Here is a 22178-nt window from a genome sequence, read left to right as displayed (position 1 = left end):
TGGGCACAGGCTGCAGGGCGCTAGGAATGAGGGCCCACAACCAGGGGTGATGGGATGGGGTGCTCCTTCCCCTCCTCCTTCCACTGTGTCTGTCCTGATGCCTGTGGGCCAGGCCAGGGCCCTCCTGAGCATGGGTGATAAAAAACAATGGGCAGCCACTTCTGCCCCTCAGAGGGCTGTGAGCCTTGAATTGGGGAGGAGGATGAAACACCCCGGCCAGGCCCACCTTGCATCAGTGGGTATCCAATCAATGTGACTCTCCTCGGGCTTAGGGACAGACTTCATGACTGCTTGTTCCTACCAGGCAGCACCCTGGGCCCTTAGTAGCCTGGGATCACCTCCTCCCGGCCAGCACAGAGGGCAGAACGGGCGAGGATATTTCCCTGACCTGGTGTTCTCAGCTGGCTCTTTCCAGGAAAATCCATGTGCCTGACTCATTTCCTAGTCAGCTGGCGTTGCATACCCAGGCTGCCCCACAGGGTGTGCCTCCAGTGTTGAGACACTGGAGAGGGGTCTGCACAGGGAAATCTCTCATCAGGGGAGCCTAAACCCACTCTCACCTCCATGGCATGAGAAGGTTCTGGAGACTGGTCCAGACCCCAGCAAGCACTCCCTTCTCTTACAGACAGGGAGACTGAGGCTGGGAGGGGAGGTACCTAGTCAGCCCAAACAGAAAACATGCCTCCCTGTAGCCCAGCGCTCCCTGACAACCTGCAAGGTGGGCCTCCACCCCACTGTGGAGATGAACCAACTAGGGCTCAGAGGTGGAAGTCACAGCCCAAGGTCGTGCAGGGAAAGGTGGCCAAGCTTGAAGGCAGGCCCGTGGGCCTCCAGCTCTGCATTCATCACAAAGGGAGCTGCAGCGCCCCCAAGAGGCTACGCAGGGGATTTTGCCTGAGATGTGGCCTGAGGGAACGTGAAATAAGTGTGTATTTAGAGAGAGAGAGTTATGAGTTGGTGGCCTGAGGGCTGGGAGGAGAGATCCCCAAGGACCCCCTCCAGCCATCTCAGAGACACTCTGTGGGCCACCACCCCCTCATGCCCCAATTCATGTTACCTTTATCACAACTCCTGCTGGGCCCTCAGCCTGAGTGGTGAGGGGGACTCTCACCTCTGTGAGGGTTTGGAGGGCCTCTAGGGGAGGTGCTAGAAGGAGGTAGAGTGCTCTGCCCAGAAGCAGAGGTGCATAACAAGGAGCAGAGGGTGGCCTCAAGGCTCAAGGCCAGGGCCCTCTGGGACCTGAAGAACCATAAGCAGATGTGCCTGCCCAAACGGTGTGTCAGGGAGAGTCTGAGGGAGCCCTGGCACTTCAGAAAAGTCCTGAAGGAAACTTGTTCCAGAACCACCCATCCTGCCCAGAACAGAAAGCCTGCATCTGCAACCATGATCCTGGCCCGTAAGCTCCAGAGGCAGGCAAGTGTGGGAGCAGGGCCAGGGTCCCAGGTTCCCACTCAGCACCGTGGCCTGGACTCCATCTCCAAACACAGAGGGCAGTGAGGGATGTCCCTCAGGACTTTGGGAAGTTGTAAAAGTTTCTGGTCTAATGATTTCTCCTCCTTTTAATTTTTAATGCAGCCCCCAATGGCTCTTTCCCAAGGAGGCAGATAAAGGCAGTGGCCACTTCTGGGTGCCTGATGACACTTCGAGCTGGAGATGAGGCTAGGGGATTGAGATCCACAGGTGGGGGATGCATTTCCAGCCCTGGAGGGAGTACGCTGGCTAGCTGGAGGCATAGGTGGGGGAGGGCATCGTCGTGGGCAGGCCTGATGCACCCACCCATGGGGTGTCATTGGCCTGAGTGTGTAGTTGCTGGGTCCTGAGGAAAGAGCAAGGAAGCCCTAAGAACCAAGGAATGAAGCAAAAAGGGAGGGCTGATGGTCCTCGGATCAGCCTTAAAAGTTGGCATCCCTGGGCACTCCCCAAGATCCAGCTGGCTTTGTGCAGCCCTCTGCTGTTGGGAACTTCCTCTTCACCAATGACTTTCAAATGTCTTGGGCCCTGACCTCTCCCTGACCTCTGCGCCCATGTTGTCACAATTGACTGTCTTCCTGGAGGTCTCCTGGCTCTCAAACTTTCCACATACAATTCAGTCCGGACTGACCCCCCCAAACCTCTCTGCTACCTTGGATCTCCCCCATCACAGCAAATGGCCCACTGTCTGCCCAGCTGCCTGAGCCAAAACCCCGAGTCTCAGAGACTCCTCATTTACCTCCTGCCCCAAACCCACACATCTGAGTGCCCTCAAGTCCTTCTCTTAACTTACTTCCCTCTGACTTCATGACTGCCCCTCCTGGCTGTTCATTCTCTGCGCACATCTTTGTTGGTGCCCTCAACACTGTGCCTATGAGCCTGGGCCTCGTCCTCCCTGTGCCCTAGCCCATGTGACCACCAGACACGAGCTCTGGGTGAAGGGGGCTGTGAGGTCAGCTGTACATGCAGGGCCCTCCTGAAAGCTTGGCTGGATGGATGCAGAGTCCACACATGGTTGTTACTGAGCGTTAACAACCCTCAGATCCTCCCACACCAGTCAGGACTCACCAGTGCCAGGGGCCTGGGGACACCCAGTGAGGAGGACCAGAACTGGGGTTTGGCCTGGACAGCCTGAATTTTTTAAGGTACCTCTCTGGGGACCTAGACAGAGGCGATGTAGGAGGGGTCAGCCTGGAGCTGTGACCACAAAGGCCAGAGATTTGGCTTTGTGTGTCTGGTGTGGCCTGAATCGACCAGGACCCCCCCCTCAGGGAAGGATGAGATACTCATGGTGCGTCTCTGTACCAGGGTCTCCAGAGGGTGATGCAGGACCCCATACACCCCGAATCTGGGGGAAGGCTGGGTGCTCCACCCTCCAACATCTGTCCAGAAAGATGCTATGTGGGGCTGGGGCTGGGAAAGAGGCAGCCACCCCTGAAAATTCCAGCAAGGCTGAGTCCTCTGCCCAGTTTGGGTTTCAGAAACCCCCCAAAGGGGTGGGGAGAGGAGAGGGAAGGTTGAAACATTGCCTCCTCCCTGGGAGGACTCCCCTCCAAAGTTTCCTGGGACAGGCAACAATTCCCTCTGTGAGGCAACGATAATGAAACCCATTGAACAGATGAAGGAGCTAAGGCTCAGAGAGGAGGAACTTTCTTGGGCTATCCATGGATCAGTGGTGGAGAGCCCAAACCTGAGCTGGAGACATAGAGATGCCTGGGTGGTAGGCTCTGCTGGAGAAACTCTCCCTGGGCCCCCAGGGCTTCCCTGGGATAGTCAGTCACAGGCTGCTCTAGCTTCCCTGTCAACACCAGGAGGAGTCTCCCTTTACAGCCGCCCTGAGGGGGACATCCCTCTGCTCGTCTAGCCAGGTGACCAGCGTTTCCTGGCTTTCTGATCCCTGAAATAGTAGAAGACATCAGGGGAGCAGGAACAGATATGGGTTCAAATCCTATCTCCTCCACCATTGATTGTGTGGACTGGGCAGGCCATCGGTCTCCTGGGCCTCAAGTCTCCAGTGAGGACAAGGACCCTCACCAAGGGGTCGCAGGCCCAAGGAGGATGAGATGAGCTGAGATGCCCATGCCCAGCTCCCACAGGCTGCGCGGCACTCAGAGGCCCATTTCCTTCTCCTGTGATAACTTCCTCCGTGATAAGAATCTGGTGTGGCCACAAGCCCCTGTTTCCTCCAGAACTTGTGGGAGGGACACCCACAGGAAACCCCTTCCAGAGGGTTTTCTCCTGGCTGTGTGGGCAGGGGGCCAAAGAGGAGTCACACTGTCCGTCACGGTCCTCGCCCCCGCCCTCCCACAGTCCTATCGGGGCCCCTGAGTCAGCGCGCTGCTGGCTGCTGTCGCTGCCACTTTCCATGCAGTGCAATCTAGGAATGCCTGCTCGTGTCATGGCCTCAGCCCTGATGTCATCTTTCCAGAAGATGTGTGGCTGACCACAAAACTCATTTCCAAACCTGTGGACTTCTGTCCTTTACGTGCTAACTTCGGCGCCCATGGGCCACACCACTGGCATGGACCTCTCTTTATTGTTCTTGCTTTCCTGCTCTCCCAGCACCCTTGGCTACTGGCGAGTCTCTCACCCAGTTATCGTGCCCCTGGCCATTAAGCATCACTGTTCTGGCCCTCAGCCCTTCTTCCTGAATAACCCTCTGTGGCCTTAGCGATTGTGCAGACATGGACCACTCCCAGGTCTGTCCCCTGTGCATGCAGCCTCCAAACTACAGAACCTTCTTGTGGGCCCTTAGACCGTGCAGACCTGCTCCTTCGTCCCCTGGGTCCCCACCTTAGACACCTGGACAATGGTTCTAACTCTTCTTACTTACATTCAAAAGCACACTTTGGGGGGGGGGGGTGGTGAGTGGATTAATCTTGCTCCTCCATCCACGGGGCTACAGCGTCCATACGGCAGGACCCTGTCTGTTTTCTGTTTTCCGTCATCCTTTTATCCCTCTTCCCCTGCAGGGAACCTAGTAGGTGCTCAATAAATATTGAATGAATGAGTCCATTATATCACCAAGTCCTTCCAGATTCTCAAATCTCTTTAGAACCTGCCTCCTCTTCACCACACCTGCTCCTAAAACCCTCTGCCTCTCTGTGCCCCAAACACTCTCCACTATCCCATCCTCCCCCTCCATCCCACAACCTGACTTGCCCATGTGACTCTACTTGCCCTTTCAGCCTGTGTTGGGAGGCAGCATCTCCCAGGAAGCTCTCTGGTCCCCTTGAGCCCCAAAACTGGAAGAAGTGGTTCCTTGAGATCCCCCAGCTCTGAACTTCCCCTATCCAAGCCTGGACCACACAATGGGAGGGTACACTGCTATCTCCCCCACCAGACTGAGAGCCTCCAGGGCTAGATGTGAGGGTTAATGGGAGGGTCCTACCTACCTCCTCCCCAGCACAGGGCCCAGTGCAGATTGGAAAAGTCTGTTGACTAACTGTTTTTGAGTGTGACCACTCATTTCCAGGAGGAAAGTGATCTTCCCTCTCAGTGGGGCCAAATCAGCTCTCTGCCTCCCCGACCACCAACTAAGCCACTGCCTATGGCCTCCACCCCACACCACCCAGCCTCCAGGGCACTGCCTGACACAGACCTCCACTCTGTGTGGCATCTGCATCTAGAGCGAGTCTGCCCTGCAGAGGGAGACAAGGTTCACATAGCTCCCAGGGAAAAGTCGCTGCATCCTTGACCCCTCTTGTACCCGCTGAGAGCTCCCTGGAAGGGGCTGAGCAGAGGCCTCAAGGAAAAGGTGGAGGAAGGGCCAGGGTCTGGAGCATGTCCAGACTCTCACTCCCAGCCTGGCCACCTAGGAATGTTCCACCAGGCTCAGAAGGGCAGGGCTGGCTTCACGTTAGGCTCTAGATCCTGGCAGGGACCCCCAGTGGGGTCTGGAGGACTAAGGCCTGGCCTCTCTATGCAAGGGTAGCAACCCTTCCACCATGCAGTGAAATTTGCCCGGGCTGCAGGCTTGGGTCATGGTACTCAGACCATGAGTTCTACCTGTTCTCAAGGGCTGTCCACTTGAGCCCAGAAGAATGTCCTCGCTTGTGTCTAACTCCATCATCTAGGCTGAATCAGCCTCAGGGGCCCACAAACATCTCATCTCTCTGTGCCCCAAACACTCCCCCCTATCTTATCCTCCCCCATATCAGAGGGGCACCTTCAGAGGCATGGGGGTTCACATGGATGGCCTCATATAAAACATTCCCCGCTTCTACACACCTGTAAGACACAGCCAGGCACACCGGCACACCGACACTCAGAAACACACATGTGGACCCACACCCCTGCGGCCTTGAAACTCAGAGCAAACACAAACTCATGCTGTCCTCTCCAAACTCCATTGTGAAAATCAAACACTTATCAGTCCCTCAAGAGCCTGTGGTTTTCCCAGAAGCAGTTCCTGTTCCACAGAGAGGCCTCTGGAGCTGGAGGTGGGCTGGGGCAGGGGCCACATAGGAAATTAAGCCTGGACGACGTTGTTTGAGAAGCTGTCATCTCCTGTACCTGGTGTGGATGCATCCATGACACCGAAGCCAGCCCCTGAAGCTCTTGGTGCCTGCTGGGGGCTGTAGGTAGGAGCACAGTGCCCACCTCGGAGAGGCAGTCTGCCCTGCAGAGGGAGGCAAGGCTCACATAGCTCCAAGGGAAGTCACTCAGCAAGAGTGCTGGAGTCAGGATTCTAACTCAAGGCCCTGACCTGCCCAAGCTTAGAGCCCCAACCCACCTGTGCAGCTTGGGGGTTGAATATGGCTGTGTAAACCAGGACTGTTGCTGTCAGATGGAATCTCACCATGAAGAAACACCGCAATCTTGCTGGCTGGATGTGTGCGTGGTTGTCATTCTCTGCTCACAGGGGCTGTAGGGCAGAGGTCCCTGGCTGGGGTGAGCTTGTCGACTGCTCTGGGTCCTTGGTGGGAGCTGTTGCATGACTATGCCATTTGGCTGGAATCTGCCTAGGTGGACAGAGGGGTAAGTCTGTGAGAGTCCTCCTCATACTCAAATCTCTCACTGTGGCCAGAGTAGAGGGCTTTAGGAGGAAGGGAAGGCTGGGGTTGGAATAAGCCCCTGGTGGGCACAGCCAGCCCAAAGGCCTCTTGGGATAACAGGCAGGATTGGGGGATCTTGGGAATAGGAGCTGGATTCAGTGTCTCCCAGGCCCCGCCCCTGCCACTCCAGGCCAGGAAGTCCAAGCTGTGCCCAGAGGCCCCTCAGAGGGAGGGGGCAGCCTCAGCAGGTCAGACTGCCCAGGGAGGGCTGGAGAGCGCTCAAGTAGGCGGGCAGGTGGGCTGCCAATTCTTGGAAGGGCTCATTAATGAAAACCCCCGAGCCTGACCACCTGGGGGAAAGGCTCATGGTTCCCATGTGTAGCTGATAAGGGCCAGGAGATTCCACAGTTCAGGTAGTTCCCCCGCCTCCCTGGCGTTTTGTGGTCACCATTAATCATTTCCTCTAACTGTGTATATAAGAGCTCTTTTGCCAGTGAGCCCAGTGCTCAGAGAGAAAGGCTAAAGTCCTCAGGAGGATGTGGCTGCAGAACCTGCTTCTTCTGGGCACTGTGGTTTACAGCATGCCCGCACCCACCCGCCAACCCAGCCCTGTCACTCGGCCCTGGCAGCATGTGGATGCCATCAAGGAGGCCCTGAGCCTTCTGAACAACAGTAGTGACACTGCTGCTATCATGGTGAGTGAGGGAGGGAGCACGGGCTGTGCCTGGGCCACCTTGCTGGCCCCGACTGGCCCTGCCTGTCAGTTTGATAACATGACATTTTCCCTTTCTACAGAATGAAACAGTAGAAGTCGTCTCTGAAACGTTTGACTCCGAGGTAAGATGCTTCTCTCTGACACACCTTCCCAGAGGCCTCTGCCTTAGGGGGTGGCTCCATTTTAGAAGGACCCTCACAGGGTTGTCCACTTTCTCTCCTGTCAGCAGGCTGCCAGAAGGAGTGCCCAGGAGACCACTGGCCTTGCCCCTGTGGCAATCATGTGAACTCCTTTATTAGCTGAGCAGCCATGGACAGACCTAGCATTCAAGGGGTCAGGGGTGACCAGAGGACAGTTGGCTAAGCGGAAGTTACTTCGTGAGACAGGGACTATGGAGTTGGGGCACTCACTGTGCCCTGAAAGTGAGCTCTCTGGAGACACAGTGCTGGCTACGGAGGGGCACAGAGGGGTTTCAGGAACAAGCCTTACTCACACAGCAAGTCCAAGTGATGTCCCACCCCGTTCCTTTCTCCCTGAATGGTTTGGGGATAGTGACCTCATTTCCTGGGGGCTGGGACCTTCTTGAGATGCCAGACCAAGGGAATGTGACTGTGTTGGCTGAGGGTGGCCTGAGCTGAACGGCGAGAAGGAGTCAGACTCATGCCTGCAGTGGACAGGGAGACAGGGTAGTACGTGGGACTGGACCCAGCCTGAGACTAGTCAGGAATCAAGTGCCCCTCCCAGGCCCTACTGGTGGAGGACAGAGATGAGAACAGGAAAGAATGATAAGGAAGGTGTCCTGTGCCCACCGAAGGGCACTTGGCCACTGCTTACCAAGAAACGGACGTTTCCCACAGGAGCTGACATGCCTGCAGACTCGCCTGAAGCTGTACAAACAGGGCTTGCGGGGCAGCCTCATCAAGCTCGAGGGCCCCTTGACCATGATGGCCAGCCACTACAAGCAGCACTGCCCCCCCACCCTGGTGAGTGCCCACATTTGGACCCCAAGCGGGAAGGTCTCAGTCTAGGAGAGTGGAGGACTGGGTAGGGAGAGACCTTTGGCTGTGGCTGTTCAGGATCCCAAGGGGTTTCTGTCTTAACAGATTTGTAATGATTAGCTTTTCCCGAGAGGGAGCAGTCCAGCCCTTTTTCATCTCTAGGAGTTAAAGCTACGGAGCTCAGGAGCCTACAGCGCTCCCTAGCGGGAGCTGCTACCATTCTCATTATCATTGTTGTCATTAATGAAGTCAGAGGTGAGGCAAACCCAAGAAAACTCAGGGCCTGCCTAAGATCCAGAGGAAGTTCTGGGGCCCAAGTGCTACCTCCCGACAGGATTTTCTTCTTGCCCCTTGTGGGTGCTGGATTGCATGGGAGCAAGGAGGGGAGCATACCCGGAATGGACAAAGGCCCCAAACATTCCTTTCCTATGGGAAGGGAGGGAGGTGTGTGGCCTTGACTCCTGCCCCTTTTGGGATCCGGGAGGAGCCTCAACCTGGCCTGGGACCAAAGAGGCGGTGGCCCAAGTGCCCAGCCGATCAGCCTCAGGCTGGCACTTTGTCAGGCCCTTGACTCTGGCAGAGCTGTGCACCCTTTGAGTGGCACATGGGTAGCAACATGTTACCTGACCCAGGTCAGCAGGAGGACCCCAGAAGGGCCTTCTGGCCTCTTAGTTCTAAGAGGCCGCACAGAAAACATGCTGGTACTTCCCCCATGTTACCCACTCACGTCTGGACTCAAGTTTTCTTTCTTTTTTTTTTTTAAAGGAAACTTCCTGTGCAACCCAGATGATCACCTTCAAAAGTTTCAAAAAGAACCTGAAGGATTTTCTCTTTGAGATCCCGTTTGACTGCTGGAGCCAGCCCAGAAGTGAGGCAGGCCTTCCAGCTAGGAGCTAGCCCTGGGAGCTCACCTCACAGATTGCTGCTGTCCCACTCACAAAGAACCAAAACTCAGGATCTTCAGCTTGGAGGGACCAAAGGGTGGGCCATGGCTGTTGAGAACATGGACTTGCTCTGGGCCGTACTGACCACGATATGGGTGTGGTAGGGGAGTAGGGGATATTTTACACTGGCGGGGATCAGTAATATTTATTTATATATTTATGTATTTTAATATTTATTTATTTATTTATTTAAGCTCATACTCCATATTTATTCAAGATGTTTTACCATTAGAATAAATTATTAAAAATCCGTTCTTATTTGTGCTGTTTTCCAGTTTGTTTTCAACCATGAGCAAATGCTGGTGACTCTTTTCTCCTCACAGGGAAGGGAAGGGAGGAAGTTGCGAGGCAGGGGAGGGCCTGTGGCAGGTCAGGCACTGTCCAAGGGGCAGTCAGAGAAGACGGGAGGCGACAGCTGGCTTGGGTGCAGCATTCTGCACACCAGGACACGCTTCCCTGGGTGCTCAATGGCTCCATCCCAGAGAGAGGTTTTCAGGTTCACTTAAAAGTCGAAGGGACCTGGCCAGCAGAAACCTTGGCCCAGAAGAGGGGCATCGTCCTTCCCAGGCAGGCCTGGGGTTGCTGGGAGTTGGCTGGTCACGCTGAACAGGCCCGCCCTTGCATCAGGCAAAACACTTGTACCCCTCAGAGCCCCAGATCCTGTAGCCACACCCTGCCCCTCATACTCAGGGCTTCAACCACTCCTAAAGTGAACCAGCAGATAGACTAGCTATTCATGGAAAAAGAAACCAAACCACAGGGGTCAGAGCTCAGCAATATTTACCAAACTTTCCCCTAAATGGGTGATCTTAATCTTTGAAAGTCAGAATGTAAGCTCATAGTTTGTTGGCACATGGCTCAAGTGTGGCATTCTCCTGAGCTGATTTTTGTTTTTACATGAAGTTTTGCATCCAGTTAGACACTTTCCCCTAAAATCCATGGCCTTCAGCCCAAGGAAATAGTAGCTATCCTCTCTCCTCTTGCTTTGCCAGCCAGATATTCCCAAACATGTTCCCCTGTGTCCCTCCTGAGGAGTGCAAGGTAAGTGGGTGTGTCCCCAGATGTCAGGTGGGCAGCCGGGCCAGACTTCTCCTTGACGGGTGGGCTTGGGAAAGCTGGCTTGGTGCAACTTTAGCCCCTGCCTGGCTCTCTTCCCATCTACCTGCTCTCTCCGCCCTGGCCAGCACCTGAAGACAGAATCTGTCTTGGCAAAGACCTGCCCCACATGCAGGCAGAAAGGTCATGACTCAAGATGTGATTATGAACAAAAATTCTTAGACAAGTCTGAATTTCAGCAAAGACAAGAATCCATGAAGTGTGCTGTGGTCATAGAAAATGCATGAAAAGCACATCTTGCCCAGCGATAAGGTCCTGTCTGTCTTCCACGTAAGCCAGTGATAAATGATAAGAGATTTAGCATTTCCTTAGACTCACATATATAGGTACCCCTCTCCACAGAAACGCTGCCAAGCCCAGGGCTCGGATCAGCTTGGAGCCACCCTCAAGTCATACCATGTACCTGTACGTGCTCCTGGCTTGTGTGCTCTGGGGCTTGGAAAGTCACTCCACCCCAATGAAGATAGACGGCGTGTCTCCCCATGACAATCACACAGCAGTCTGCGCTGAGATTCAGAAAGAACTTGCGGCTGACAACATTATATACAACGTAAGTCTGGGTCTTCATCAAACATCACTTTGCTCTCAGTGGCCCTTTGTGCTTCTGACCAACTTTTCCTTCTTCCAGGGTTCCTTCAAAAGGCCCCAGAACACCAGTGAGGTAAGGAGCAGTCACCCCATGGACCTTTCTGACCACATTTGAAAGGGATCACCCCAGCTGGAACCCAGGGAAGAGATAAGAACAAAAGACACTGAAGCAAGAATTCTGGAGAGAAAGCTGCGAGGTTGAGGATAGAGCCTCCAGCTCAGGCAACAGACGAACCAGTGGCCAGGTCCTAGGCTTTGCTGGGCTCTCCAATCACCATTCCAGAGCAGCCTTGGGTCTGCGGAGAGACCAGACACCCACTGCACAGCTCACAGGACCCACAGGCCTCCTGTGGGAGAATCAGGATAGGGCCTGAATTTGAGTCCAGGGTTCCATCTGGCCAGGGTGACCAGGGATGGATGAGGATGGGGGTCAGCTGGCACCCTGCTGTGCACGACCACCATCCCAGTGCCCCCAACCCTGTTTCAGGAGCCCTGCTATGGGGAGTTTACAAAGGACTTCATCTCTACCCTGAAGGAACTCACTACAAACAAGGAGGACCAACATATACAAAAGGTTTATAAGGACATGAAAGAACTCACCAGAATCTGCCCAAAGCTGAAAGTAAGTTGCTGTTTGCTCTTAGGGGAACCTGAGACATCATTTCTCTTGCCACCACAGCCAGGGGCCCAGTAAAGCAAAGGGCTTATTATGGCCCCCACTTGCCACATGTGAGACCTCAGGTACTACTTTATGATCCAAAAAAAGTCTACTCACTGACAGGTGTTGGGGCTTAGGGGAGTGGGGATTCAGGGGTCGTTCTGGAGGTTTCTGTCACACCCTCTGCCAAGCCCCCATGCACAGAGGTAAGTGTGGAGCAGGTCTGAGACAGGTCAGAGAAGGGCTGGTGATGGACTCAGCCTGAGGAGAGGGAAGGCCACTGAATGTCAACCCCAGTTGGGCAGCCAGGCCAAGCTGCCTCTGGTTTGCCCTGCCCTTGGGGTCCCTTCTGGGCTGATGAGCCCCACTGGGAGCCCACGATGTGGGGAAGGACAGTGGTTTAGGGAGGCATGTTGTGGGGAAAATGATGGAGGAGCTCCTCTGTCTGCCCATTGCTTACACAGTCCCCTGTGTGCTCTCTCCCTGCTCATCCTTGTGTCCCTGTCCTAGGCAGCTGTGGGACCTGCCCACACCCTGCCGGCTCTCTCCTCAAGGCTATACAGAGTCCTAGACCTTGGGCCCCACCATCACCAGATGGCCCCCAGTGCTCTCCCTAAGACAGATGGGGAGGGCCTGCCTGAGTTACCTCCTAGGGGATGGGGGGCTTACAGCACCCTTGTGGCTGGGAGAACAGAGTTTGCTTTTATTTTTTTCTGCTAAGAAGATGACTTAAATATGTATTTCTTATTTAGCCAACAGAATCACCCAAGAACTGTACTACTGAGAAGAGTAACTTCTCACAGTTCAAGGAAGCCTTACAGAGTGTTGTCATATCCATAGAAGGATGGAAATCATGTAAAAAGATCGAAGGCAGCCTCTGAGACAGGAGCCTGGTGTACATGGTTAGAGCTGCAGAAAAAGGGATTGGAAGAGCCTCAAGAACAATTAACAGCTGGGATAGGTGGGAGTTTGCCGGCCCTGGGCTGGCAGATGAGGACGCAGGTGGGTCATGGGGAGGGGGTGAGCCTGAGGAAATATGTCTGTAACTGATACATCAGCACCTGCTGCTTCAATAAAGCCGGGGTATGGAAATAGTGGTGAGTGCCATTCATGACAGTGTCCAGTCTCCCTGGGAACTTGATAGACTGGAAGGGGAAGGGGGCTGGGGTTGATGGCCCCATAACCAGGGCTCCGGATCTGGAGGGCCAGAGGTCTCCCAGGAGGAGATGCCTGGGAGGGCAAGTGGGAACCCCACCTCCTCTGCCCCTCTGCTGCACCTCCAGTGCCACTGGATACACAGTAGAGGCTCCATCAGTGTCTGTGCAGCTTGTTACTGGCCCCCCTTCTCCCTGTGTCCTTCAGAACTCAAATCAGATCCTTTCCCAGACCCCTCTCCCCAGTGTCAGTCAGCACCCACCCACCCCCAGACCAAGGGCCAAGGCTTGAGGCCTTCCCTCCTTTGGTCTCTACTACAGATCCTGGGGAGTTCTAAGTCTAATTCATCCCCATCCCTCGAGGGCTCAGAGTGGCCACAGAAGGGTCAGCCCTGGTAAATGGCTCAAGGGAATGGGGACTTTCAGGCTACTCACAGAGGACTGGGCATGGTGGGGAACCCAGAGAAGGTGGGGGGCCCACAGGGGCTAGGGACATCTTTACCCCCAGCTTCTTATAGACCAGCAAAGAGCTATCTGACTTCAAAGTAAAGCCCTCATCTGGCCTGCAAAGCCGCTCAAACACCCTCCAGTATCTTGTTGGCATAACAGCCCCCTCCCCAACTACTAATGCTCTCACACCCCCAGACCCCAGGGCCCTGTCTGTGGTGAATCTGCCAGTTGCTCAGGTCCTAAGGTGCTGCCAGACTGGGCTACCAACCTCTGATCCCCTATGCTCAATTCTAACCCAAACTCTAATCACTTGAATAGTTTATTGGAGGTGACCATGGATTACCCCATAATCTAAACAGCTTCCTATATTCCTGTATTCCTTCCAAACCTCTCAGACCATGAGCTCCTTCACCAAACCAGGAAAGATAGAGATCTATTGTTCTGGAATATAATTAGGTACCAAGCTGCAACCACAAACTGGCCCAGGCCAGACCTGCAGTGAGTCTGTAACTTCTCCCCATTGACAGACCTGGTCAAGCTGTAAAGCTTCGGATTGCGCTGCAGCCAGTGCACAGACCCAACACAACACAGCCCTGCCCACCCTCATCCCTTGTCCTAGAATGCCCAGGACATTCCCTGCTTATCTCCACCTTGAAGGGCCACATCAGGGTGGAGGTCAGCAAGTGAGACAGAATGAAGTTGCGAAACTATCTCAGAACATGGAGAGCGGCCCTGTGACTCAGGGTCAGGTATCAAGGCTGGTATGGAGCCAAGGGCCAAGGGTGGTTTCAGCCCTGAGAGCCCACAGTCCAGTCCCCAGAGGCTGTGAGGTCCTGTCCCTTGGGCACATCACAAGGGTGCTCAGGGTTCCAAGGCCACTCCTCTGTGACTAGCAGTGGAGTCTGCGGGGTGCATGGCAGGACGGGATTCCTGAGACACGCTGGCAGGAAGACCTGACAGACCTCCACTGCCCCAGCCTCTTCTTAGCCTGAGGCCCCTAATGGTAAACGGTTGGGGGCTTGCACATACATCCTTGTCATCTCATTGCCGTGTTCAAGACAGCAGGGTATACACAAGTCTGGCCTGCCACTAGCTTACTGTGTGACCTTGGACAGGTGCCTCACTCTCTTGGCCACAGAGTCCACAAAGGCAGGGTGGACTCTAGCCCCACAGGCCAGACCACAGCCTACGTTCAGGGTCTTTGTCAAGCTAGAGGACCTCAGAGCATCTGGCTCAACTCTAGGGAAACAGATTGAGAGAGAGGCTCTGGTGTCTTTCCTGGGAAATGGGAAACTTGGGAAGGATACAGGTGGAAAGGTGGCTGTAGCACGTGGAGTAACTGCCCTCATTGCCCTGACAGCCTTAAGCTCAGGCCATGGCCACCCAACAGCCACCCATGAGGAGACCCTGCAGTGAGGGCCACTTGGGTTTTCCCTGTGCCCTAGTTTTCCATCCAATTAGGCTCAGATCTGGACAGTGGTGCTGGTAGCCTGCTGGGGGCTGGAATCAGGTAGGAGAGCTATGGGGGCACTGCTCCAATGACTCAGGCAGGTCTGAGCCCTCAGTCCCCTGTGAGTAAACTGGAACTACTCTCTTGGGATCTAAGGAGAGACTAGTCCATTGGAAGGCCAGAGCTCTAGACTAGATACCTGGGCACGAGAGGCATGGCCCTGACTCCTAATTGGCTGGCACTGGCCCTGGGCACCCTCTTTCCCTAGGAGGCCAGGAAAATGGTCCAAATTATATTCTTCCCTGGGAGGTAACCATGGGCAGGCCCACCTTGACCCTGAGGACACACTATTGGTTTTCCTAGGCCCATCTCTAGACCAGGAGGGAGAGCAGGACTGGGCGGTCTGTGGAGAGGCTCATCCATATATTAAGACTTCCTAAGACAGTGGAACAGCCCGCCTTCACTGGGCCCTCCCCAGGAACCACCTCAACTCCCTATCACCTGCCTCCCAGGGGCCCCCTCCACCCTCAGATATCAGTAGTATTGAGGTTGGAACGAGGAATCTAAGACATGTACTAGAGCAGCAGTGCAGCCTGCTCTCATATGCTAGGGCTTGAGAACTGGAGCAGCCCTGCTGACAGCCACACGGCAGTCTCTGTCACAGGCCATACTGTGGCCACATCCTTTGACTCAGCATTCACATTCAGGGAGATCATACAGGAGGAAAGAAGCATCATCCACAGAAATAGCCAATCTGTCAGTCCACGAATTAAAATGAAGCAAATATGAGGCAAAGCATGTGTGAAAGGTCCAGAACGGCAACAGTGCTGGGATGATCCCATGGGGGCCAAGGGCTGGAAGGGAGTTGGGATGATGACTGGGGTGCTGGGGTGAGAGGTGACTTTTCTCCTTGGTTTTCCACCCTGTGATGGCCGTAAATGTGGCCATGGCCGGATCCAAGGAGAGAGGCTGAGTGCCAAGGTCAGCAGGCATCATACGGTTCCCTTGCTTACAGAAAATTTGCATCCTCAGTGTCCCCAGCTAAACAGGGTTCTCGGCGGTGGCTTGCAGTGTATTAACTGATTCCCCAAGATGGTTGTTCAGCCAAGATGCTGGTGATCAGCTTATAACGGGGGATGCTCTCCTCAAAGCCCAGGGCACTGGTACCCTCTCTCTGAGATAGCACGGGCAGCAGAAGAGGCCTGTCTGCTCTTCCTTGGCAGGTAGGACAGCTCATGGTGTAGGCCTGGAGGGTGCAAGGTACTGTCTAGGCATCCCCAATTAACCTCACAACTGTCCTTTGCATGGAGTCACAGATGGGGTCTACACATCTGACCTGCACCACACAGCCCCAAGTGGGCAGGACTGGCCCTGGAAAACAGGTGTGCCATGTTCCTGAGTCCTTACTCCTCTAGCTTCCTGGCTGCCTGCACATGTATATGCTTGGGAATTCAGGGTGTATATGATTGGAATTGGAAGGCAGGGGCTGCATGGACCAGGCATATACTGTGCCAGCCTCAACTTCTGAGCACGTGCTGTCTGTATTGAAGGCACATGGCTGGTCATTCTGGGTCCAGCAGCTCCTGCCCTGGACCCTTCCACCTTGTTACATGGGCTTTACAAATGAGCAAACTGGCAGGTAGGTCCCTCCTGGTCCCTATCTGTGAAGTGGGGTTGTGGCAGGGACAGAGAGGTCCCAGTCCCAGAACAGCCTGCCCTGACACAAGGAGGCTCCGACAGACACAGAGCCATGTTGCCCTGAGGCCTAGGGCAGAGCCAAGAGTGTCCTGATGCTGGCTCTGTTCCTCTGAGGAAAGGAGAGGCCAGAATGCTCATGGCATCCAGGTCTGCACAGCAGGTCAGAGCAAGGTCAGCCCCAAGATGCAAATTGGGCATGAGGAGGGGGCATCTCACCTACTATCAGGGCTGGAAGCTTCCTGCTCCCAAGGCCCAGAGAGGCCCAGGACTTCCTCAGGACCACCCAGGAGGTGAGCTAGACAGAATCCTCAGGGCTGGCCCCACAAAAGCCCCTTCCCAGGTTCTCAGAAGGCTGCTGGGCACAGACTCTCCCTTGGAAACAACTGACCAATTTCCCTTCTGAGACCCTGAGCTATGCCTGCTAAGAAAGATGCAGCTTCACAAGTTATTTTTCACTGTGGTTTGAGATAAGAACAGTGAAACAGTTTTATGTTGCTGCCACTGATGTTATCTCTGGCCCAGACCAGCTCTTTCAACCTGAGAGATGATTAATTGAAAAACCTTTCTCCCTCTCCTTTTTCTCAACTTCAAGGGAAGATGAGCACAAACTCCCCAGGTTCTGTCCTCAAACACACCTCCTGGGCCCTCACCCCAGGGGAAAGTTGGCATTTCAAGATCTGCGGTTCTTCTGGAGGTGGGGAAAAGCCTTCATAAAATTTATTTTCATTTTTTATTGAGTTATTATAAAGTACACAAATCTCAAGTGTACAGTTCAGTGAATTTTTATATATGTTTACACCATTATAACCAGCATGCAGAGTAGGATATAGAATACTTCCCAGCACACCCAAAGACTTCCTGTGCTTTCTCCCTCCTAGTCAGCCTCCATCCCCCTACGTAGAGCCACTGTTCCAACTTCTCACCATAAATTCGTTTAGACCATTCTTGAACATCATTTAAGAGGAATCCTAGTCTATGGTTTCTTTTAATTTGACTTCTTTTGTTAAACACTATGTCTGTGCACTTCTTTCTGGCTGTTGTACGTAGTTGTCATCTGTCCTTTTTTGCTCCTGTGTAGTATTCCATTGCATCCCACAAGGTATTTCCCCATTCTACTGCTGATGGATATTTTAGCTGTTTCTGGTTTTTGGCTAATATTAATAGAGATATGATGAACATTCTTATACTCATATTTTGGTGAGCATATGTATGCATTTCTGTTGGAAATACTGGAAATGGTATAGAATTACTGGGTCATAGGATACACATATTTTTGCTTTAGTAGGTACTGCCAAACATTTTTCCAAGGAAAAGTCTTTTATAAACAACACTGCTGTTGGTTTTCCACCTTTTGTAGACACTGCTTGTCCATCACATAATGGATCTCTCCCTCCCTTCACATGATCTGAAGCTGCTTCCCAAAGGTCCTCGTCATTATTGGAAATTCTTCTCTACATTGTTCAGTCTTGCCCAACTGGATGCCTTCTGACAAGCTAATTGTGGGGAAACAAAGCCCAAATCTGACTAAGCCTGGGTCAAGGTCAGCCCTTGCTTACAGGGCCATGGGGCCTGCCCTTGGGGCTTGGCTTGGGCAGGCTGCAGTGAAGCACGTTCATTGATAAGAGCAAAAGTTAGCCAGTTTATTACTCGCCAGTTCCCCGCGCTGCCAGAGCTGTGGAGATGCTGCCTCCACCTCCAGCGTCACCTTCTTGCGAGAGTTAGCTCAAGAAGGGCCCAGTCTGACATGGATGTGGGTGGTGTCTTGCTAGTACATTGTGGAGTGCAGCCCTTGTCCACACATCTCTAGACAGACCCCTCCTGCTTCTCTCACCATGGCAGCCGGATGGAGTCATGCACCCGTTAATTCATTCAACAAATATTTAGTGAGTGCTTATGAAGTATCAGGAACTGTGCCAGACTCTGGAGGAACCCCACCCTTGAGATGCTTACATTTTAGGGGATTAGTCTGGCTGAGTCCCATATGGGCTGCTTGCTGGCTCAGCCTGAACTCCAAGCCCTTTGGTCTGGCCTAAGACCCTGCCCTGCCACTCTGGCCCTCATGGCCCCTGCAAACCCCTCCAGCCTAACTACTCACAGTCCTATCTCCCTCACAGCAGCAGTGGGTCACAGGAACACAAACCAGCCACAGCTTTCCTACCATCCCCTGGCCTCTGTGACTGGAATGCACCCCAGCCAAGTGGCTGACATCTGTCCCTGCAACGGGGTAGAAGAGTGTCCAGTGAGTGGTGGACAGGTCCTCTACTGGGGCATCTTCCTCCTCACCACTTACTCTGGGGTTTGCCTGCCAGCCTCCTGGGTCTCGGGGCTGTACTATCATCTGCCCCTCAGGGGACTGTGGGGTCCCTGCTCTGAACTACTGCTTTATCCTCCAGGTGTGGAGAGGACCCCTCACTGCATAGGTGCCAGCAGTGGCTATGCTCCAGGGTCTGATGAGTGAGCCTCTTCTTGCCTCTAATTAAAAGAAATGCACGTGGATTTTATGGAAGTCAGGATGGAAAGGCAGCACAAATTTCCCAAAGTTTAGAAAATGCTCTAGAGACAAAGATCAGCACCAGGCTATAAGGTACTCAGTACACAGCCAGGAATGTTATCATTACCCTTATCAACAACAGCGTCTGAGAGGTGAGCCAAGAGGATGATCTTGGGCCACTCAGGAGCCAGCGTGACCGAGGAATCCAACACCAGCACAACTGGCTGCTCCCTTTCCCACTTAACGGATTTGGGAACTATCTGAAAGGAAGCAGAAGGGAGGGAAGCTCAGCTCTCTGGCAATGTGTCACACTTCCTTTTGCCCAGAGCCTGGGGCAGCCCCAAGCTCTCCTTGGAGGCCCTGGCTCCAGCCTATGCCTCTCCCGCCAGCAGGGCTAGATAAGGGTGGGGTCATTTCATGTGCTGGGAGGGGAGGCCAGGCAAACAGCAACTGCTGCTGGAGCCACAGCTTCAAGTCAGAAACTATACGATAACTCATAGTCTTCCTTCTTCCCCCACACCCCAGGAAGCTCTCCTTGACTGACCCCCTCAGGCTCCTTCTCCCACCAGGATCTCTCTGGGGCAGTTGCTGTGGGCCCCTCCCAGGTCCTCAACTGAAACAGAAGCTCTAGCCTTCCCCAGGCTGGGGGCAGGGCTGCATCCAGCACAGATGTACAGAGGGCTGTGACTCAGAAAGACCCTAATACCCCCTCTCACCAGTCCAACCCCTGAAAATGCACACCAACCAGTGTTGGAACCTAAGCAGAAATCAGAGGAAGCTCTGAGAGCCTCAGGCCATACCCTGGGCCACAATAACACCAAAGGCTCCTATGCCTACGAAGCTCAGGGACAGAGAGACACAACCTTGGGCTCCATGACCAAACAAAAACCTCAGGCATGGCCATGGGTCTGGACACCCTAGTTACTGTGAACCCCTGTGGTAGGAAGGAGCACCTTCCCTTAGAGTCAGCCAGTCTGACGTTCTAGGAGTCACAGGCAGGCAGACACCTAGAGCAGGCCTGTGACAGTGACAGACAGGTAGACACAGCTCGTGGCTGCTGATAGTAACAAATGGACAGACACTGACAGAGTCCCTAACAGTGACAGATAAATCCAGCCAGAGCTTCGAAGAGGTAGATGGAGAGATCAGCTGGGGACAGTGGCAGTGACAAATTGATAGACTTAGAGGCAGATGGATAGACAGACTTAGAATCCCTGCCAAGGACAAACACACAGCTGCTGCTTTGTTCAGGGTGAAAGGTGGCAGCTCTATCCTGAGCTCAGCCCCAGAGGCTCTCAGAGTTTCTCCTTCTTGGCACTGTGATCAGAGGCTTTGAGGGACTCTTTCCAGGGCCACAATTCCCCCTACCCCGTGATTCCCAGTAAGGGATCAGGCTGTGGCCCTCACTGTCCCTGGAGCCAGACTTAAGAATCAATCCATTCCCCTGTCCCTGCCTCCCCTTCCCAACCTTGTGGGACAGGGAAAGGCTCACAACATTGCTCCTGGGGCCACCCACTCACAACATGGTGGACTTGTTTGTCCTGGAAAACATCTTCTTAGGGACGACGTGAGTCCAGACTCTGTGGGCACAGCAGACAGTGCCAGGTAGAGGCTGAAGTCCAGTGCTCCTACAGTTATCAGAGGATGCTTAGCTCCAATTGGCCAGTTTATCCCTTCACCCCTCTGACCTCCAGGGCCTGGAAACCTGAGAGCCTAAAAGGTCCTGGCAAAGGGGAGAGACTCCAGGCCAGGCAAGGATGGTGCAATTAGCCCCTTTCATAAGTAGGGAGACTGAGGCTGACTTGGATGTACTCAGCTCTGGGTGTATAGAGTCCAAGAACCCCCTGGGAAGGAATGAGACTTTTCTACCTTGACGGGACCTTTGTGCTAAAACCATGACCAGGCTGGCTGCCTCAGGTTTAATCCCTGGGTTGGAGACTCTGAGACAGACGTTAGCATGCAGGATTGCTTGTGGAAGGAGAGGGAAGGAAGCAGGACCGAACAGAGAAAGAAGCAGAATTCAATGCAGTTGCAACAAAAGGCTCAGTTGACCCAAAAGAGAGTTCTAGAGCTGGGATGGTCTTTCAGAGTTCTTGGGGCAAAGAGGAGGTCAAGTCTTTATTTCTCCATGTTGATTATTAATTGGATGTAGGCTGTCCCTACAAGGAGGTATGACTTTAGGCATGGCAAGTGTTTTCAGCCAAGGAAATGCACTAAAAGGGGGGTTGCCTCCCAAGGGCTGTCCTCCAACAGCACTCCTAAACTGGGGGAATAAGCCCTTGACTCCTGAAGGGCGTTCTGGATGGCATACCATCACGTCCACCACAGTCCACCCCTTGAGCTGTCAGGATCCACTTCCTCATGTAACCACTTGCCACAGTTCTCCAGGATTCCAGTGCTGTGCTGTTACATGTTTAACAACTGGCTCTCCAAAAAAACCCACGCCAAACCTTGATTGGTAACATTTGTAACTTGTCATGGTGTAAATACTCCCACCAGGGCTGATTTGAAGCTTCTAATGGTTTAAAAACTGGATGGCAAAAATTTAGCAATGGACTCTCACAAGTCAGACTGAGTCAGCTCCAGCACACTAATGATTCTGATGGGCTTCTATTCCTGAAGGAAACTTAGAAGAGGAAGATTAATGAAATGAACCACAGCCCCTCCTGTTGTAGCTGATCTCAAGCTCACAATTGTTATCCTCCTCTACTATCTATTCCAGATTCCCCCTCACCTTCAGTTAGCATATATGCTGATCCTGGAGGCTTCCCTGGTGGCATGACCCAGTCTGTCATCCTTGTCATCAGACCAGATTCCTGATCTGATTTCATTGTAGCTTGGGGTTGCTGTACTTGTCCCTTTACTGACAAAATAGGGGGAGGGAGTACCAAACAGACACCCAAGTGGATCTCACTGTGTAGCACTCTGTAGCAGTAGCCTTACCTCCTTCTGATGATCAGTCTCAGGTATCCCTGCCAAGATGGTGACTACTCTTCTTTACTGCTGGTCCCTAGACACAGGAAGTCAGTGCCCTAGCGGCAGCTTTGGCTGATAGTTTAATGAGACTTTTGCTGTGGTCCCTGATGGAAGTGTTTCCTCCTGGGGAACTAGGATCTCTAAACCCAAAGAGCCAAGAGTTGCAGGGATGGGAAGCACAAATTTCCCAAGTGAATCATTGGGATGATGGTAAAAGGGGCCATTACTGCTTCTATCTCTTGATTGTCAGACCTTTGTATTATATCTCTTGGGACACAGCTCCATATAAGGGTCTTCAAATTATAGGGAGAACTGTGTCCTGGAGGATGGCTCATTATCCATGTAAACTACCACTCCCAAGCTAGCCTTCAACAAGTTGTTGCCTAGCACGCTATCAAGTTGACAGCTCCTGGATGGTGCCATATGTGATATGACCAGTGGACCCTATGGTCATGGACACACTCCTCTACATT

At 53.4% G+C, this 22178-nt stretch overlaps 2 protein-coding genes across 27 annotated transcripts in view; one reads left to right on the top strand and one right to left on the bottom strand.

Annotated features, from left to right (window-relative positions):
- The window catches only part of LOC123290210 (uncharacterized), a 140626-nt gene that overhangs the window by 14751 nt on the left and 103697 nt on the right, over positions 1-22178 (bottom strand). For 13 of the 26 annotated variants that reach the window (XR_011505833.1, XR_011505832.1, XM_070517452.1 and 10 more), the window contains one exon: positions 18857-18989. The exons of 9 other annotated variants lie outside the window; for them this stretch is intronic. The gene's annotated coding sequence lies outside the window, so the exon portion shown is untranslated. Of the gene's footprint in view, positions 1-6271; positions 6435-10741; positions 10874-16978; positions 18990-22178 lie in introns of those variants that run through there. 4 more of the 26 variants (XR_011505836.1, XR_011505835.1, XM_070517455.1 and 1 more) reach the window with 3 other exon arrangements.
- CSF2 (colony stimulating factor 2) lies at positions 6455-10649 on the top strand. Its single transcript, XM_014856796.3, has 4 exons — positions 6455-7162; positions 7263-7304; positions 8040-8165; positions 8946-10649. The coding sequence occupies exons 1-4, from the start codon at positions 7004-7006 to the stop codon at positions 9075-9077; spliced, it is 459 nt and encodes a 152-aa protein (XP_014712282.1). The 5' UTR covers positions 6455-7003; the 3' UTR covers positions 9078-10649.

This window comes from Equus asinus, chromosome 9, assembly GCF_041296235.1.
Source record: "Equus asinus isolate D_3611 breed Donkey chromosome 9, EquAss-T2T_v2, whole genome shotgun sequence".
NCBI lineage: Eukaryota > Metazoa > Chordata > Mammalia > Perissodactyla > Equidae > Equus > Equus asinus.
This window is presented reverse-complemented; position numbering and strand designations above follow the sequence as displayed.

Excerpts from the sequence above, each read along its gene's own strand:
- CSF2 (XM_014856796.3), top strand. The coding sequence starts at position 7,004 with ATGTGGCTGCAGAACCTGCTTCTTCTGGGCACTGTGGTTTACAGCATG. Across the intron at positions 7,163-7,262 it reads GTGACACTGCTGCTATCATG|AATGAAACAGTAGAAGTCGT; the intron begins GTGAGTGAGGGA and ends CCCTTTCTACAG. Across the intron at positions 8,166-8,945 it reads AGCACTGCCCCCCCACCCTG|GAAACTTCCTGTGCAACCCA; the intron begins GTGAGTGCCCAC and ends TTTTTTTTAAAG.